Source organism: Camelus dromedarius, chromosome 25 (genome assembly GCF_036321535.1).
Source record: "Camelus dromedarius isolate mCamDro1 chromosome 25, mCamDro1.pat, whole genome shotgun sequence".
NCBI lineage: Eukaryota > Metazoa > Chordata > Mammalia > Artiodactyla > Camelidae > Camelus > Camelus dromedarius.
Window position 1 is genome coordinate 7,828,575 of NC_087460.1, and position 19,781 is coordinate 7,848,355.

Sequence of the window (19,781 nt, forward strand, 5' to 3'; positions counted from 1 at the left end):
GTACCAGCCCCCGCGCCCGCCCCGCCCGCCGCGCGCTGGCTCCGCCCACCTCCCGCTTCTTCCCCATTGGCCCGCGAGGGCAGTTTGAATTTTTTTTTTGGATGCCTGTTTTCTTGTAAAAAATACTGTGCCCCAGATTGTGTGACGAAACCTACTTCGGCAGCCCGAGGTGGGGTGTTGTAGCCGGTTTTGTGGAGGCTGGAGGGAGGAGAGTGGGTGGAGCTTCTGGTCCCAAATTTTCCCCCCGAATTGCGGTTGATAGGGTGCGGGCGGGTCGCGCAGCGTGGAGCCCCAGTCAGCAAAACTGGAGATGCTCCGGCGAGGGCAGAGTGTAGTATAAAACGTTAATGGATGTCCGGGGCGCGTCGTTTCACCGGCTGCTGGCCAGAGGTACTAGGAGGCGCTGGCAGGAGCCCTGGCGAGGATGCACCTTTCCCCTGCCCTGGAAAGGTAGAACTGGGGAGGGCGGGAGGGTGAAGGTGGCCCGGAAAAGAACACCTTCTCATTTCCAAGGAGGGGGAGGGGAAGAAACTAACAGAAGAAACACAAATACAGCAAAAATGTATTATTTCAAGCGCCACCCAATCAGAATTTATCGTAATTCAGGCAGTGTCATTTTTACTGAATTAAAATTTTTTTTCCCTGTCTGTGGTTTCCAGGGTGTTTTTGAGTAAAGAAAATGTTAAAATAGAGATAGGAACTAAGACTTTGGAAGTGATTCTGATTTCTGGGTCTGGAATTAATTTCTTTGATAAAGTACGATTTAGGATGTTCCTTGTAATACAGGTCTAATGCAAGTGATATTCTTCATTAATTATTACCCAGTGATGTTTTACTGTACTGTGAAAAATTTTAAAGTTTTTAATAATTCAAATCATTCTCCAAATCACTGTATCTCCAGGTTAATGAAGTTAGCATATATACAGTTTTGGGGGGTCTGTTACTTTTCTTGCAGTGTAGCTGACAATTTTAATGAGATGTCCAGTCCTAGCCTTCAGTGTAACAGTTCCCATCCTGTCCAACCTACAGTCCATATTTTAGTTCTAAAATCCCCCCGTACTTCTTAACCCAACCTTAAGTTTACTCCAAACCAACTAAACTGCACAGACCACCATAAAGCAACCTGCTCGTGCCCTTAGAGTGGAATTTTTTGAGTTAAGATTGCTCCCCCGCCCCCCATGGACTGGCTAGCCTCTGGAAGCAGTGATCTCCTCACCCCTGGAAGTGCCACTCAAGCACTAGTCTGGATGACCCTTGATAGGGACATCTGGAAAAGATTCAAATATCAAGTGAACATTAGGACTAGTGATTATAAAACTCTGTTCCAGACCCTTGAGATACTGTTTTTCCAACCTTGGAGTTTCTGGGTTTCTACTAAATTAAGCAATTTCCCTTGCTCATTACCATTTTCTAGAGTTGTACTGGCCAGTATGGTAGGCAGAAACCATTTGCACCTACTGAGCACTTGAATGTGACTAGTCCAAACTGAGATGTGCTGTAAATGTGAAATATACTCGAGGTTTCCAAGAATTGGTATGAAAAAGTATGTTAAATATCTCATTAATAATTTTTATTTTGATTATATGTTGAAATAATTGTATTTTTGGTGTATTGGGTTAAAATGCTACATTTGTTTCATCTTTTTTTTTTTTAGTGTGGTTACTAGACAGTTTTAATTTATAGATATGACTCACACTGCACTTCCATTTGGACGTTGCTATTCTAGACCAACACCTATGGTAATTCAAAGCCCCATCTTTGAGATCGGTGGCTATAATACTGAGGAGTAGGTGGTAACTTCTGGCTGCCATCCTAACTTTCCAAGTTTAATTAAGGCCCAAATTCAGCCTTGGGAACCTTTATAAAGAATTCTGCCAAAACCTGACACCTACTGTTTAATCTTTGACACTTAGTATTGGTTTTTAGCCCAGATGATGTTAATATGGTACAGATATGTCTGATTAAATCAGACTTGGTCACAGCTTTCAACAGTATATATATAGAAAACCTGTGAAGTCCAATATGTTAGGAGTGACTCTGGGGGAAAATTTAGACCCCAGACAGAGTCTCCACCGGTAACGTTTCACTACCTCTTGTCAGCAGAGAGGAAAGCTGTGGGGAGGTGGAGCAGTGTTCTCCTTCTCAGGTTGTATCTCTGACAGAAGATGGGAACAAGTGAAAATGTGTGCCATGTTTTGGGATAGGAATAGTCACCATGATAAAAATGGCAGTAAATTTATACCTTTTATGTTAAATTTGAACCTTTATACTGAGTTCTGGTAAGTTCTGATCATCCTATTTTGTTCCATTGTTTGATTAGCTTAAACACTAAGGATCATATTATTTTAATTACTGTTTAGAATAGTTTTTTTTTGTTGTTGTTGTTGTTTTAAATTTGTATGGATTTTTTCTTGGAGGGAGAGTAGGTAATTAGGTTTATTTATTTAGAGGAGGTACTGGGGATTGAACCTAGGACCTTGTGCATGTTAAGCATGTGCTCTACCACTGAGCTATTCCCTCCCCCAGAATAGATTTGATTTAGAATAGTTTTAATTACTCATAGCACTAATCCTCTATACTCCAACCAGTACCTTTACTCTTCTTTTCAGAATTTTCCTGGCTGCTTCTGCTTGTCTTTTCCCACGATATGGATTTGTTTATTATTATTTTTTTTTTTAATGGAGGTACTGGGGGTTGAACCCAGGACCTTGTGCATGCTAAGCATACACTCTACCACTGAGCTATACCCACCCACTTCCAACATGGATTTAAAATGAATTTTGTCTAGTTGCAAATGTAATTCCTATTGGCATTAAAATATAAAGTGGGATCCGTATCTCACACTTCATACCAGATAAATTCTTGAAGGATTAAAGAGTGAAATTAAAAAAAAGAAAAGAAAAAAAAAAGAAAAGAAAGAAACCATAGACATACTAGAAGCGATCTCAGAGGATTTTTAAAAATATAATCTCAGAGTGAGACAGGTCTAAGCATGACACAGCACATAAAATCCATAATCTAAATCTCTCCAGAATCATGACCTTGTCGTGATCCTTTTGGATTTACCTTTATATTCATAAATTCAATGACATAAAAATTAAAATGTTCTGCATGACAAAACCTGCCACAGAAAGTCAAAAGATGATGACATAGTGGTGATGGTTGCACAACAATGTGAATGTACTTAATGCCACTTAAAAACGGTTAAAACGGTAAATTTTGTTACATTGTAATTAACTACAATAGTTAAATAAATAAATATGTAAGTACAGTGGTCCCCCCATATCCATGGGTAATATGTTCCAAGACACCCCCCCCCCCGGATGCCTGAAACAGCATAGCACCAGACCCTGTATATGCTATGTTTTTTCCTGAACTAAGGGGTGGGTAGCATATACAGGATGGATACACTGGACAAAGGGATGATTTGTGTCCTGGGCAGGATGGAGCAAGACTGTCGAGAGATTTCATCATGCTACTCAGAAGGGCCTGCAATTTAAAACCTATGAATTGTTTATTTCTGGAATTTTCCATTTAATATATCCAGACCCCTGTTAACTGCGGGTAACTGAAACTGAGGAAAGTGAAAACAGATAAGGGGGAACTACTGTACTGGGATAATTTTAAAGTTCATCCATGTTCCATCTAAAGGAATCTCACAATTATAAAATGACTATAACTCAATCAAAAAAATGTTAAAAAGAAAAAATCTCACAGCGTTCTGTAGCCCATCCTTATTGAGGCTCTGAAATGAGACTGCTTGAGTTACCTAACTTATTGCCTGTGAGACCCTTTTACAAGTTACCTCACCTTTTATAGTTTCTGTTTCTTTAGCTATATAATGAGGATGCTTATAGCTCTCTCATAGGGTTAGTAACACCATTCAGTGGGAAACTGTGTGTATAGAACTTAGCACAGTATATAATAAATAATAACCATTGTATGTATAATTAACAGACATTCAGTTCTTATTTTGGATTCTCAAGTAACCACAACCAGCACTATACTGACCTTGTAAATATATTTTCTCATTTTTAATTACTGCTATTGTTACCCTTAAGAAGAACAAATAATGGGGGGGGGGTAATTTAATAAACAGAAAACATACTGCAAAAAATGATTGAAATAGTAAGTTTTATGTATATTTTGGCACAATTTAAAACAAAGTTTGAAAAATAAGGCATTTATTGGGTTTACGGCCGTCTCTAATTATCTTAGAAAGGACCTGGTCTGGAATTGTTTGTGGTACTAAATCAGTAACACTCACACCCATATGCAAAGACAATGGCAAACTGGGAAAAATGCTGGCAACCCATATATCAAAGGGCTAATTTCCCTGATAAATAAAGAATTCCTTCAAATCAATGAGAAAAAGCAAACAATCCAATAGAAAAGTAAGCAAAGGATATGAACACAGGTTTTAGAAAAGGAAATACAAAAAGGTCTTAAAATGCGAAAACATGCTCAATTGTAATTCAAGACTATTGGGATGTAAGTTATATACAGAATACATAAGTTTAGGCAAATAGACTTACAGTTAGCATCACTCAGATACAAAGTTGGCCATTATCCTTTCTTGATAGTTTTAACACTTGCTTCCCTCCCTTGAATCCAAAACTGAGTGATTTTTTTCCAGCTTTATTGATGGCCAGAGAAACAAAGAGTTTGCATGTGTGGAAGCCATGACCACCTTTCAATTTCAGTGTGAAATCCCTCTCATCCAAGCCATTTAATCGTTGGTTTAGTGGCATCACCTTACTTACCCATAGAAATCCCCAGAATCAGCCTCTTAAAACAGGTACAACAACCTTTCTCAACACATCTCATCCTTCCTGCTTTTAATGCTTATATATTGTCAGATAATCTGAGTCCAGAATCACTACCTGATTCTCACTTTCCCTTCAGATTTGCTATTCTTTTAAAAACTTCAAGCAGAATTTATTATATGATAAATATGAAATGTCCGATCAGTGGAGAGGGACAATATTATGGAAAAAACGGTGTCAGGTTATAGCTACCATGTGGGAAAAATGTTACATTCCTACACACACATACATATTGTATTTTATTTTATAGATTGTAGTTTAGTCTTTGATTTAGCAGTTAGACAAATTAACTTAGGGAAATAATCACATGTGTGACTAAATACATATTTACCAGAATGGTCATTGTTAAGTTATATATTAGATTTTAAAAGGAAATGAAAAAGTAAGCTAACAACATCCCCTTAGATACAGGATTACAAGATAGATTATTTAATTGAACCAACTATAGTATGTACAAGTATAACACAGATTGCAGCCATTAAAACACCCCAGGGAATTTGTATGTATTAATAGGAAAATTCCATAATATTAAACCTGGCACAGAACAATATGGTATGATCCCATTTTTACAAAAAAATTTAAAAATTCACATATATGCCTAGATTGACCTGGAAGGTTACTGCTCCCGTTTCTGAGAGTGAGGTTGTGAAGAGACTTTATACATTTTATTATTGGGTGCATTTTGTATAATGGGTTTTAACAAGAAAAAAAAACCATACAGATATTTTAAATTTGAGAAAAATTATCTTTACAGTTCTTTTTTTTGGATTAAAAATTTTTTTAACATTTTTTATTGATCTATAATCATTTTACAATGTTGTGTCAAATCCCAGTGTAGAAGACAATTTTTCAGTTATACATGAACATATATATATTCATTGTCACATTTTTTTCTCTGTGAGCTACCTTAAGATCTTGTGTATATTTCCCTGTGCTATACAGTATAATCTTGTTTATCTATTCTAAAAATTCTTTTTATTTAGGTGAAATTTACATAACATAAAATCGACCATTTTAAAGTGCACAATTCAGTGGCATTTAGTACACTAACAATGTTGTGCAACCATCTCCTCTTGATATTGATTCTTAATTCTATTGATTCATTCTGTATCTTTTTCTTTTCCTTGCAATTCTTTGAGGAACCTGGTGGGTTTTTTTGTTTGTTTGTTTTTTGGTTTTTTTGCCTCTTGGGTTTCCTGAAATCTGGATTTTTCTTATTGTATACTCAAACTGTCATTTAATATGTTCCTCTTTTCCTGTATCTTTACAGTTCTTGAACACAGAGAAAGTTTCTCTTTGTGTGTCATATACAGTCTGTTTTCAAACATTAACAGAGAACAAAGCATTTCTAGACTTCATTTCCTCTTCATTTTTCTATTTAGTTTCAGATACCATTAAATCCATATATGAGTTATGAGGACTGTGTGTGTGTCTGGGTATATGGTTTTGCTTCCAGGGCACAGAAGTGAGGTATGTAAATATCATCCCCATTAACTCAGGGATATCTTAACAAACCATGGAAAATTGAGCCTATTCCATCTTTTTGCCACAGGGGATCCTGTTGGTAATATAATCCCAAACCTCACATTCCTTGATCTTTGGCATTTGGCACACCCAGGGATTCTGCCTGGAATTCAACAGATGAACTGCCTGCCGTAGTTTTGTTACTTAGGACCTAGTGCTGGGGAGATTGTTTTAAATTTCAAGTTAGTGGTCCAGTCTTGAGCTGTCACTTTCCATGGGACTGACCTGGGTCCAAACTCAGAATCTCAGAATACCTGGAATGGGAGATCACTGCATCCAGTATTCATTTTACAGATGAAAAAAATCAAATCCATGATTTCCTGTAAAGTAGGGAATATAAACAAGATGATTTATAGGTTCCTTCTGGCTTACAATTCTGGGATTCCTGTTTCCTAGTCAAGATCACGAATTCCATCCCCTGTGGATCAGGTTATTTTCCAGGGAAGCTAGATTCCTGATTTTTGGCCATAAACCACATAGTCACGGGAGTCAAAGGAAGATGATAGTACAAGAATGTCAGCTGAACAGTGATTATTATCTTCACAGAAAAAGGCACGTGAAGGTATAACCTAGTGCTTGCTCAGTGGTGCCAAACACTGTTTCGCTGTTGCCTGAATACTCATGGAACCCCTTCTAAGGGCCAAGCTCTGTGTCTCCACGTGACAGACAGGAGCGCTGACCTCATGAAACTGCTGGCTGTTGGAGGAGATGGACAAGGAGTCACAGCTATAATTGTTAATGTGTGCTGTGGAGGGACCTTGCTTTGTGCTCCATCAGTTTGGGCCCCATACAAACGTGTCCAGCTGAGAGATCAGGCTGGGGCTGAAGTCCAAACACTATCCCCAGGCCAGCCTATGCTCACCGAAAAGAAATAAGCCTTTAAAAATGCATCTCTCTCTGTGTGGTGCCTTCTGCAGTCCCCTGTGTTGTAATGGCCGCCCTGCAGGATGCTATAAGAGTTTGGCCCACAGGGTCTCACCTAGGTGGGGGCTAGGAAGTCTCTGCTCAAAAAAGTACCTCAACTGAGACCTAGAGACTGGGCAGAAGTTAACCAGTTGAAGGCTGGAGCGGGAAGGAAGTGATCTAGGCAGAGCCCTGCCCCAGGCCCCATGTCCGGGAAGGCCTTTGAGGAAGTGAAGGAAGGGGCTTGTGGCTGGGAGGCAGCAGACGGGGCAGCAGGACTGAGGGCTAGGACTGGAGCTGTGGGCAGGTGCAGATGGTGATAGGCTTTTGGACTTTACATCAGGAGTGATGGGAAGCCACTGGACAACCTGAAGAGAGTGACTTTAGTTAAGCGTCGATTAAACTCTCTCATTTCCTCCTTTTGTCTAATTCAGGCCAAACCCTTAGTCTCATATTGGGATCATTCCGACAGGGTGTGGCAAAGAAAGTCCAGGCTCACACCTTTGTATCTCTTTGAGATGCTATTCAACATACACAATGTCAAAAAATGTTTTAAAACTCTGGCCTCAGTAAACTATGGTTACCAAAGGAGAAAGGGCAGGGGGGGTAAATTAGGGTTGGCGATTAACAGACAGACATTACTACTCATAAAATAGATAAACAACAAGGCCTTACTGTATAGCACAGGGAACTATGTTCAGTTTCTTGTAATAATATATAATGGAAAAAAATATGAAAAGAAAAAATAATATATGTACGTTTATGTGTCACTGAATCACTCTGCTGTGCACCTGAAACTAATATTGTAAATCAAGTACACTTCAAAAAAAAAAAAAAAACACCCAACGTCTTGTCTCAATAAGTGAAGGGGACATGAAGTCCTTGGACCATCAGAATGGATGCTGGTCACAACTGATTCATTGCAGATTTCAAAGGCGGTCCCAGGCCAGTGCCATGGTCAGGTGTCGGTCTGCAGAGTCAGCCAGCTGACGTCCTTCTGTTACGCCTGCTACTGGTTCAGCTTGCGTTCTCTTCATTGTCAACCTGAGCTGATTGCTTGGGTTGTTTCAGGGGCCAGTTCGCGTTTTGCCCTTTGCCAGTATAGTTGGTGTGAATCTTCTAAGCGAGTAAACAGCTTAGGGGTGAATATGAAATCATTTTCTTTGAAAAGCTAGGTATTTAATTTTTTTTTAAACTTACTTATTTTACTTTTTGTGGGGGAGAGGGAGGTAATTAGGTTTGTTTATTTATTTATTTTTAGAAGCAGATACTGGGAACTGAACCCAGAACCTCATGCATGCTAAGCACTCTACCACTTGAGATACACCCTCCCTGCTTAGCTCGGCATTTTAGCCTTTTATTTTTACTGAGCACCTGGATTAAGTGTTCACAAATACTTTGTTCAAACGATTCATTATTTACATATTTGGTTGTGGAAAGAGACTTCAAAAGAGGAATAGTAAAAGTGGACAACTCACAGGGATTTTGGTTCTTTTTTTTTTTTTTCCCCCAATTGAAGGTTAGTAAAAGAGAGACCTCTGCTGGCTAAACTGGTATAATGACCTAGAGTTGGTCTATCCCTTAAGCTTTTACATGTGTTGCAAATTGATTGCTCACAGTTTATTCATCTCAGCTATCAATTCAGATTCTTCTGGAGCTGATCTAAGTGACTGTCATTCCCAGCCCCAATCCCAGTTGTTTCTGTTTCAGTCTTCAGTCTCAGTCTTTCATATTTCCCAAACACAAAAGCGCTAAATATCAGCCCCCGCCAAAACCCAGACCTGACATACCTCCTGCATCTTATCTTCTTTGTTTCCTTTCTCTCTTCTGCCCTCCGCCTCCCTTCCTCCTCTCTGCCAGTAAAATAAAATAAAACAAATCTTGGCTCAAAAGAGAGAACCACTGATGGAAAGTGAGAAGGAGGGAACAAAACCCTTATCTCTAGCATATCCTCTACTGGCTGTGAAGCCCTGGGGCCCCGCATTGGGGTTATATACCTGAGAAGAGATGGGAATCCCATTAGCGTCTTCTGATGGATTTGTGCAACTGTGGGAATGTGAGATTTGGTGAATGGCCGACTAGATGCTCTAGACTGTGGGGGGTGCTTACATGGGAGGAGAAAGGGGAAAGTCTACAGGAGACCTTTTGTGTGTCTACAGTAACAACCACAATGATGAGGGCCTACTACCTGCTGGGCCCTGGGCCAAGTGTGTGATGTACCTTAATTCTGTTTCTTGCTTTTCCTCTCTCTTAAGAATCTCAAGAACACCTTTCTCTGGGGAAAAAATAAAATTAATGTGTGTGTGAATAACTTATAACAAGACCTCCCTAAGAATAATAGCTATGTGTGTGTTTGCTGTCTTATTATTATATTTTTGCTCTGGAATATGCCACAGCCTCTGCTGTGCCTTCCCGTACTGGCTAGAGTAAGTCCTACGCTCACGTCTACGGTAGTGTCTCTGGCCCCCGGGAGCAGAGCTGCAGAGATGCCTCTGGTTTGGCACATGGCTTCCACACAATGGCCCCCCTTTGCTGCCTTCCCAGGTCTAACCCGCTCTCACTCCTGAGGTACTCATGCTCATATTTTCTTCTTCTTCTTTTTTTTTTTTTATTATTGTTAAGAAATTTACTTTGTGGAGAACTCAAAGTAACAGTGAGGAAAAAACTTGAGGTCTTCAAGTGCACAGAGGAAAAGGGCAAAGTGTGAAAATAAGAGAAATAATGAAGGATATGGAGAACAAAAACCCCAAATTAGAGGCACATTTAAGAATAAGGATCTGATAAACCAATCAATGTTTGTAGGCAATGACTACACTTATTACATCATTGTCATACTAACGTGAAATGTTAGTATCCAGTGATGATCATTTTAATGCCCATAGGGGACCTAAAGCCATCTAGCTCAAACCTCTCTTTCGAGAAGACTGAGGTCCAGAGAGGCTGTCCATGGCCCAAGATTACCCAGCCAGCAGGTGGCTGAGGCAGGACTGGAACCCAGAGCTCCTAGGTTCTCCAGCTTCAGCACTTCCTGTATGACACCCGCCCTCTCCTCGGTCCGCATTGTGCAGGAGATGGTTTTCATCTGTACTTTTTGCTCCTCTTTTCTAAGGCCCCCACTCCTCCCTGTGGCACACAGGGAACCCGGGCCCATCAGCGCAGCCAGCAGGCAACTTCTCTGACCAGCCCTGGGCAGCCTTTCTCCCTCTCCTCGAGTTATTTATTCTGTGGCACTCACAAATCGCTCAACTCACAAAATTTACCAAAAGATGTTCATAGACTTCTATCCCTCTTGAAATGTCTCCTGATCTTGGCTCTTCTATGCTGCTTGATAGTGCTGAGTATTTTTCGTGGCCGCCTTAAGTTTTCGTTTGTAATAAGTTGCCTTGTACTTAGTTGAAGTCTCCCCACCCCCTCAGTGTAATACAGTACCTTTTACTGGAAAAATAGCCTCTTAACAGAATAAATCTCTCTTGGAGTTTCAGGTACTGTGGCCAGTCAATTATAGAGCTATTTGAAAGCAGGGGTCATAGAAGAGTTTCAAATTATACCTTATAGTTTCTAATCTGGTGCCCTGGGTATACTGTTAAAATTGACTAAAGTTTTGTAAATGAGAAATCACCTTATTTCAGTATTGCTGCTGTATTAATTTAGGGACCTGGCAGTTATTGAAAGAGAGCTCATGATGTATGCCGGGCTGTGTTAGGCCCTGAAGGTATTTGAAAAGAAGTTTGACAGCTGCCTGTCTGTCCCCTTCTGGCTGCCTAGAAGGTGGATAAGATGGATGCAATTTGAGGAGGCATCCTTTGTTCCTGAGGATAGAAGGTGCATTGTGGAGCAGAAAGATACAGGGACTAGAGGCGATGCTGTATGAGCTCTGCATCACTTTATCTCCAGAATTCCTTTAAAGAAAAGAAAAATAAACTTCTATCTTGTTTAAGCCACTATTATTTCTGGGCTCTGTTACTAGCTGCCAAATGCAAATCTTAACTGATACGGAAATCCTTGAGGATTTTTGAGCAAGGAACTGATTCTGATTGGGAGCTGTGCAAGAGACAGGTTCAGGGAGAGGGGTGTTCCGGGACCTATGAAGAGATAAAATTGGCTTGGCAGGTGGGGACAGATAGTGGGGGGGGGGGGACTTTGAATGAGGAGAGTACACATCTTGCACAGGGTGGTTCGTTTTGTTTTTTCCACCAGGACACCTCTGCTCAACTCCAATTATACCGTGGTTATTTAAATATGTAGTTACTGAGTAATTTGCATTCTGCCCTTGTCAAGTGGCCTGAAAGCTGTGGAGATTGAGAAGATGGGTACTCTTTGTGTCTTAAAAAGAAGCAGGCAAAAGCTGGAACAGAAAAAGAGTATCAGTGTTACAGTAAAGTGAAGTTACTATGTTTTCAGAACTCCTGCAGATATTTTCAAGGAAAGGAACTTTTGTTACATGTGACTGGCTAATCAAGATACATTTGAAATGTATCCTTTACTGGATAGCAACTGAAAATAATATTTTTAAAATATATCTAGGGGTAACTTGCAGAGATAACTTGGAGTAACTTACGAGATAATTGATGTGCTGAACATTTCTAAAAAGGAAAACAAATCTATTTTATTAACTTCCTCTATGCTTCATGTAATAACACTGAGTAACAGACATCTCTTTGTAGTAAACTTTTCATCTTGAGGTTGCGCAGGTAATTTTACACTTCTTGGATTAGAAGATGTTTATTATTTACAGGGGTTATAAAAATAGGATAATATAGCCAAAAAAAAAAAAAAAAAGACATAGCCTTCCTCTGAGCTAGATATGCTAACCAAATATTCCCAATCTGTTTCCTTAAATATGGGTTGGCAATTCTAAAGTTCCTTCTAAATCTGGCTTGAACAAGGAATTAGAAGTTTTAATGCAATTACAAATTTCAAGGTCCCTCAAGGCAGTGGCCGTCAGCCTTTCTCCCCCTGCACGTGGAAGGGCAGATGTGTCCAGTATTACCTGGAATTTTTTTTTTAATGTATCCCTTAACAGAGACACTGGGGACTGAACCCAGGACCTTGTGTTTGCCAAGCATATACTCTACCACTGATCTATGTCAAATATACTACCTGGAAACTCTAGCTCATTAATTATGTCTTACCACTCTTTCCATTCTTTTGGAAAAAATACAGTAGAATTCAAGCAACTGAATAAATATTAGGTTGTAGCCTGGACCATCTGTTGCAAACTTCCATGCTTTTTTCTACCAACTTAGTTTTAATAGTCACATATGATTATCCCCAGTTTATAGTGAGAAGAACTATAAAAAATGATTCCAAATACTAGGTTTTGGTTTACACCTCTCTGAAGTGCCCTGGGCTGCATTTTGCTACAGTCTGCCCACAGGAAAACCCCCCACTAGTCTGATAAGCAGATGTTTTCTCTCTGCAGTTAAATAAATAACAACAGTGGCCAACATTTACGGAGCACCCAGTGTGTGCTGAGTCACTTATCTACATTATTTCTTTTAACTCTGATGGAAATTCTGAGAAGTAGTTATATCGATGAGGAAACGAAGCCTGGGAGCTATTGCTCAAGGTTACATTAAGCAGCTGAAAAAAAAAAAAAAAGGGCTCAAATTTGGGTCCTGCTGACTCTCAGCCTGGCTTCAGAGGCCATCCTGTTATTCTTGTAAATCATCTCAGTGAGAACGAGGCCAGCTCGCTCAGTGTGACACGCGATCCCAAATCCTTCTCTTTCACTTTCTGCCCAACTGAAAGACGGTAGAGTGATTAAATATTTCTGGCCAGCGATATCTTGCCGTTTATGGAAAAATGATATCCCTAAATCTTTCATAATTGTTTCATTAGACACAAAAACAAAGCCCGGAATGACTACAGGAAAATCTCTGCACCTCAGCCTCTCCTCAGTCACGATGGAAAGAACAGCATCACTTTCTGAAGTTGCTTTGAGAAGAAGACAAACGGGATGCTACTTAGTTATGATTAGTAGACACTTTGGGGAGGCAGGCTACACCTACCACCAGGTATTTTAAGGTTAGGAAGCCCCTTCTTAAGGGATGAAGGCCATTTTATGGTGGGAGAACCACGGAAGGCCCAAGGAAAGAGACTGGATGACTGCTTGCTTGCTTGCTTGCTTGCTTGATTGACTTGAGATAGGAAGGACTTTAAATTCGATCTTGCCTCTGAAACTCCTTTTGCTTTTTAACTCCAAATAGAGTTGGGTGTTTCTCAAAAGCCACCTTATTTTAAAGTAGGAAAGAAGGAGCTGCTCAAAAGCTTTGCATTTGCTATGCTTGTTTGTGTTGGTTTCCTACCTCCTGGGGATTGAACCCAGAACCCCCTACATCATTTACCTGGGACGAGGGCCCAGCTTACCTTGGGGGAAGTGTAGGTAGGTAACAGTAGCCGAGTGATGTTTGCTAATTTGTTTATTTAGTGTGGGGTCTCATTAAAAAGTCATTTCCTTGGGTGATTAAGGAGCAGCTCGGGAAGTTTTCTCATTTATCTGCTTTTGAGTTCCTGTTTTGAAGGTAATTCTGTAAAGAACAATGAAGTCCTGTATCTTCATTTCAGCCTGTCATTTTAGTCCCAGGGTTTTGGTCTTGGAAAGGCCGATTGCTTTTCAGATGGGATACACCCAGAGCTGAGGTGGGAGTGGGGGTGGGTGGGAGGTGTGGGTCTGGTTAGTTGACAGTATTCTTCAGTGGGATGACTCCAGTGTCTCCATCAGCAAGGTCATGACAAACTTTTTGGCTGGGTCATTATTCTTCTGTAGGATGCCTAGCCAACCTCTCTAAGCTTATGAGGGAAACTAACAACCTCTCCTTACAAGGCTGAGGTTGTCTTCATAATCAACTGAAATAATGTATCTGAAAGTGCATTTAAAATTTATTATTATTACGTGTGAAAATGGTGGCTAATGGACATGCTATGAGGTGCCAGCTAATGTCACTAGGAGTGCAAGGCAATATTTTGCCTAAAAGGTTCTGGGGTCAATTTTGACGTGTTGGGGGCGGGAATGGTTCCCCACCACCAAGCATGCTCTGACACCAGTTGGGTTCCTATACTTCAACTCAGTTCTAACACTGTCTACCCAGAGATAGCATCAGATTCTGTAGGTTGAGGGCTCAGTCCACAAGACTGCCCCCTTCCCCATCCCCTACCCCAACCTAACTTCAGACCCCAGTCACAAGTCCAGGTTATCACCTGTTTTGAACCAATTGGCTGTGGATTGGAGGTTCCAATGACCCTGCCCTGGCTTCCATTAATTTGCTCGAGCAGCTCACCGAACTCAGGGAAGCAACTTACTTGCTACATTGCCTGTTTATTGTAAAAGGATGTAACTCGGAAACAGCCAGTTGGAAGCGGTGCCTTGGGCAAGGTCTGGGGAAAGGTCTGCCCTCTCCCAGTATGTTACTTACTCTTCCCAAGTCCCCATGTGTTCACCAATGCAGAATATCTCCAAATCCCATCCCTTTGGGTTTTTATGGAAACTTCGCCACGTAGGCATGACTGACTAAATCATTGGCCACTGGTGACTGATTCAGCCTGGTGGGGATGGTTAGTGGGACCCTCTCGTCTCCCAGCAAGTCTCGGGGTGGGACTAAAAGTTCCAACCCTCTAATCACACAGTTGGCTCCTCTGGCAACCAACCCCCACCCCTCAGGTACTTTCGAAAAGTCATCTCATTAACGTAAAAAAAAGACACCTTCGTTGCTTACCATTTAGGAAATTTCAAGGGTTTTAAGAGTTCTGTGCCAGAAAAGGAGATGAAGACCAAATACATCTTATTATCAATCACCATATCACACGCCCAATGGGAGGAAGCCAATTTATACACACACGTGGCAACTTTTCAAAATATGTCCTCTGCTGCCCTGTTCACTGATCTCCCTCCACACCTATTCCCATACTTCTTGCTGTCTCTCCAATTTGCATAGTATATTCATAGAAGTACATTCTTCCATTCAGATTTAGCAACTAGAGCATTGTACTTGTGCTGTTCTGTTCTGAGTGGAGTGAATATTGACTACACATTATTCTTTACTTGAGGAACACTGAGAACAATTCAAAGCCAAGGGCGTGTCGTAACACTACTTAATAATCTGATGTAACACAGCCCATACTGGGGATAATATGCATGTTTTCTTCAGGGCTGGTGTGTTAGACCTGCTTCCTAGGGCCAGGGCCTCTCTCCTAAGCACAATATGTCTTTTTTTGTGGGGTTGGGTGGGGGAGGGGAGTGGTAATTAGATTTATTTATTTATTTATTTATTTATTTATTTATTTATTTATTTATTTATTTATTTATTTATTTTAATGGAGGTACTGGGGATTGAACCCAAGACCTCGTGCATGCTAATCATGTGCTCTACCACTGAGCTGTACCCTCCCCTACACAGCACAATATGTCTTAATTAATCAAATTAATCAGGCTCTGGAAGCTGAGAAAGGCAAGGAAAAAGATTTTACCCTGTCAACACCTTGGTGTCAGCCAGTGAGACTCACCATCAGACGTCCAGGTCACAGCATTGCAAGATACCAAGTTTGTGTTGTTTCAGGCCACCAAGTTTGTAGTAATTTGTTACAGCAGCAATAGAAAACTAATACATAAGGAAAATGTATTATTCTTAAGCATGAGGGGACAATATTAAGAGTAGGGAGCTGCTTGATTTCCTGGTTCCTCAACCCTCGGCTCTAGGCAGGTGATCTGTTTGTCCATTTTCAGAATCGGTCTCATTGCCACCAGGATCACTTCTTCTTCTTGTTCTTCTTCTTCTTTTTTTTTTTTTTTTGGACTGAAGTATAGTCAGTTCACAATGTTGTGTCAATTTCTGGTATACAGCATAATGTTTCAGTCATACATGTACAGACATAGATTCCTTTTCATATTCTTTTTCATTATAAGTTGCTACAAGATATTGAATATACCTCTCTGTGCTATAAAGTAGAAACTTGTTGTTTATTTTATATATAGTACTTAGTATCTGCAAATCTTGAACTCCCATTTGATCCCTTCTCACCCCCTTCCCCTGCTGGTAACCATAAGTTTGCTTTCTATATCTGTGAGTCTGTTTCTGTTTTGTAAATAAGTTCATTTGTGTCTCTTTTTCAGAGTCCACCTGTAAGTGATATCATATGGTATTTTTTTTCTCTTTCTGGCTTACTCCACTCAGAATGACAATCTCTAGGTCCACACATGTTGCTGCAAATGGCATTATTTCATTCTTTTTTGTGGCTGAGTTGTATTCTATTATATATATATATACATACACACACACACACACACACACACACACACATATACATATATACACACCACAACTTCTTTATCCAGTCGTCTATCAATGGACATTTGGGTTGTTTCCATGTCTTGGCTATTGTAAATAGTGCTGCTGTGAACATTGGGGTGCATGTGTCCTTTTGAATTAGAGTTCACCAGGATCAGTTCTGATCCCAGCAATAAACTTATGGAATGCATATTGAGTGTAAGATATGAGTATTAAACTGAACTCCTATGCCCAGTATTTCTGAAAAGCCTTTCTTATCTCCTGGCTTCCTCTTGCACGGGTGATGTGGCCTCATTTGAACCCAGTTTTATGCTGTGTCTGCTCCTGTCTCCAGGGCCACACTCCTGGTCTGGAACTATCCCTCCACCAGACATCACTACAAACTCATGCCCACCTGGACCCCATGCTTGCGCCACCTTGATGTAGCTTCTTCTTCCCTCCACTTCCTTCCTGCTTGGAATTTTGTTTTATGCCTGTGTGACACAGGAAACACATATTAAAATGATGTACTGGCCATACCTGCCTTCCTGCCCACCAGAGAGAATGAGTGCCTTGTGTGCTCAGCTCACTAGAGGGTCTCTGTTGAAATAAGCAGGGCGATTGGCAGTGAGGAGAACTGAAGTGCTGAGAGGAGACTGAACTTTTCCATCCACCACAGAATAAGGAAGAAAATTTTATTAGAAGATTGAAGAAGAGAGGATGTAGAGATGGATGAGTGCTAAGCTGTAGAACTTTTGAGGGAAAACTTAAAGAATATTTAAAAGGGTTTCCTAGGTAATGTGTGATGTAATCTCATTGCTTCCTTAAGAAACACTCGGTAAGTGCTGGATTTGTGGGAGACTGGATGCATGGACTCCGCAGGTGGCCTTCGAGTACGGGCAAGATGACCCCAAAGAGCCCGAGTAGTTTCAGATGGTGAGAGTGAGGAACAGGCGAAGGGAGGGTGCAAAGTAGGCTTTGCGTTTTTTTTTTTTTAACCTTTTTTTGGGGGGGTTGGTGGTAGTAATTAGGTTTATTTATTTAAAATGCTGGTACTGAGGATTGAACCCAGGATCTTGTCCATGCTTAGCGTGCACTCTACCATTAAGCTATATCCTCCCTCCAAAGTAGTGTTTGAATAGCAGGTCTCTCATTAGGGATATTTGTTCAGTACTCAGGGATTCTGAGGAAGGGTTGCACAAAAAAGCTACATCTCAGAGAATTCCAAGATGAAGAGAAAGGAAAGCATCTGTCTGCCTGTTTCATCCTGGTTCCCTTTCCCTTGGCCAACGTTCACCCTACATGAAGCTAAAGCTTCTGAACTCCCAGGCGGCATCATCTGGCCACTCTGTGACCATTCAGGAAATTAATTTCACACCTTGTGGTGTGGCCATTTCCTTCAAGCCTGGAAGTGGGGAGTGACTCACGTGGTGGAGACAAAAAGAAAGAACACAAGGGCAATAGAAGGACAGCTGAGAAGGCAAAAAACATTTGTCTCTGTAACTGAGGAAAACTCGTATTTAAATCTTGCTCCAAATTGTGACTCATGCCCTCCTACCCCTCCGCCCCAGGAGAGGAACCGCTCCTGGAGGTACGGCAGTACCAGGTCAGTGTGTGCAGTGGACAGAGCAAGCTCCTATTCCAACTCCCTGCTCCAAAAATCCATTTAATATATTGTCTTTGGAAAGAGGACATAGCAGATATTAAACTGATAAGAACAGATACTACACTTGATCCTAGCCCAAAGGCCGCAAAGCGATATGAATCATGTTTTTAAGTGCATGGTTAATAAATGTGTGAACTTAAGTGTTTTCATAAAGACATATGGAGAACTCTTTGAAAGAGTAGGGCGTCGTCTCCTAATGCTAATTGATAATGCCTGCGAAATCTTATCTTTAGACTTCCAGATTGTAACCGTAGCACCCCCGTCTCACCAGGAAGCAGCTTCTACCATTTGGTTTAAAAAAACAAAATCAAATTATTTAATTATCTAAGTAATACATACATATATTTTACTAGTTTAAAAAAAATTTAAGTTCCAGGTGAAGGGAGTTGCATTACTGTTAACACCTTGCTTTTTTCTGCCCTTTCTTAACTCTGCCTTGAACTGAAAGAGGGCATGATTTAATTGGCAGATTTGGGGGGAAATAAAATGGACACGCTCAGCTCATTCCCATCCACTTTCCTCTTTGAAATCCAGCCAGCGTGAGGTCGGCGCCAGGAGCAGGCTGACTCTCCTACCCACAGCGAGGCAAGTCTACTTTGGATCAGATCGAGTTGCTGGATCTCATCCTGAGGCTTGCTTGTTGGGAAACTCTCCTGACTCCCATAGTAAACTGAGCCCCGCAACCCAGCTTTCTCAGGAATTAAGTTATCATTTGATTTTCTTCTCTTATTCCTCTATCTCATTTCTTAATTTGTTTTGAACTCATAAAAGAAGGAACAGTGCTTTTTATGGGGTGCCCCTTCAACGTTCCCATTTTTGATGCATTGGCCGGAAAACTGACATGTAACAAATAAGGAGAAAAGGCAGAGAGGAGCAAATGGAGACACACGGAGTGATCAAGGTTTGCAGCGTGGTAGGGATTGGCCTTGACCCTGGGCTCTTTTTCTTGAATATGCAGGACATTTTGATCTTGGCAGTTTGTATAGGCTTATATTGGACCAGGTAGCTTTTTATGGTGGCGCAGTTGGCTGTTAAGAGCTGTGGCTGGGGAAAAAGACCTTGGAAAAGCCACTCAGAGGCTGTAAGAGGACCTTGGCATGGGCACAGGGGCCAGGAGCTGAAGAGGCCTTAATAAGCAGTTACAGCTGAGGCAAGGATTCAATTATAAGGAGAAAGAAACAGTCTTTTCATATACTGTCCTTTTAGATATTAAAGGAGTGGGAAAATATTTGCTGTTTTTAAAACTGTGGGGCCCTGGGCTCTCTCTGGACCACAGAGCATTAGTGAGAGTTTAGTTTTCAGTGCACAAGTGCGAGGCCCAGGTGGGTAACATAAACAAACAATCCTACTTTAAATTCCTCTTTTATGTTGTTTTGAACCATCTTCAAGGGCAAAAGAGGGCGGGATAGATGGACTAAGTTTGAATTTGTGTGGCTCAAGAATTACTCCCTCTCCTTGTCCTCAAGGCTGCTGGAAACTGGTTATTTATATATGGTGGAGAAATGCTCCCCAGTGATGGTTTTCTTAGGTCTGAGGAATTCCACAGGAACAGGTAGTGGGCAGAGCCATCTCAGTGCAGGAAGGAAAATGCTTCCTGGC

At 40.9% G+C, this 19,781-nt stretch overlaps 1 protein-coding gene and 1 non-coding gene across 2 annotated transcripts in view; one reads left to right on the forward strand and one right to left on the reverse strand.

Moving 5' to 3' along the window:
• The window catches only part of APOLD1 (apolipoprotein L domain containing 1), a 39,593-nt gene continuing 19,812 nt past the window's right edge, over positions 1–19,781 (forward strand). The window contains exon 1 of the mRNA XM_010986238.3: positions 1–450. Coding sequence (XP_010984540.2) covers positions 352–450 — 99 coding nt within the window. The 5' untranslated portion in view covers positions 1–351. The remainder of the gene's footprint in view (positions 451–19,781) is intronic.
• Positions 18,086–18,276, reverse strand: LOC116150404 (U2 spliceosomal RNA). Its single transcript, XR_004134167.1, has one exon. It is a non-coding gene; the product is annotated as a U2 spliceosomal RNA (small nuclear RNA).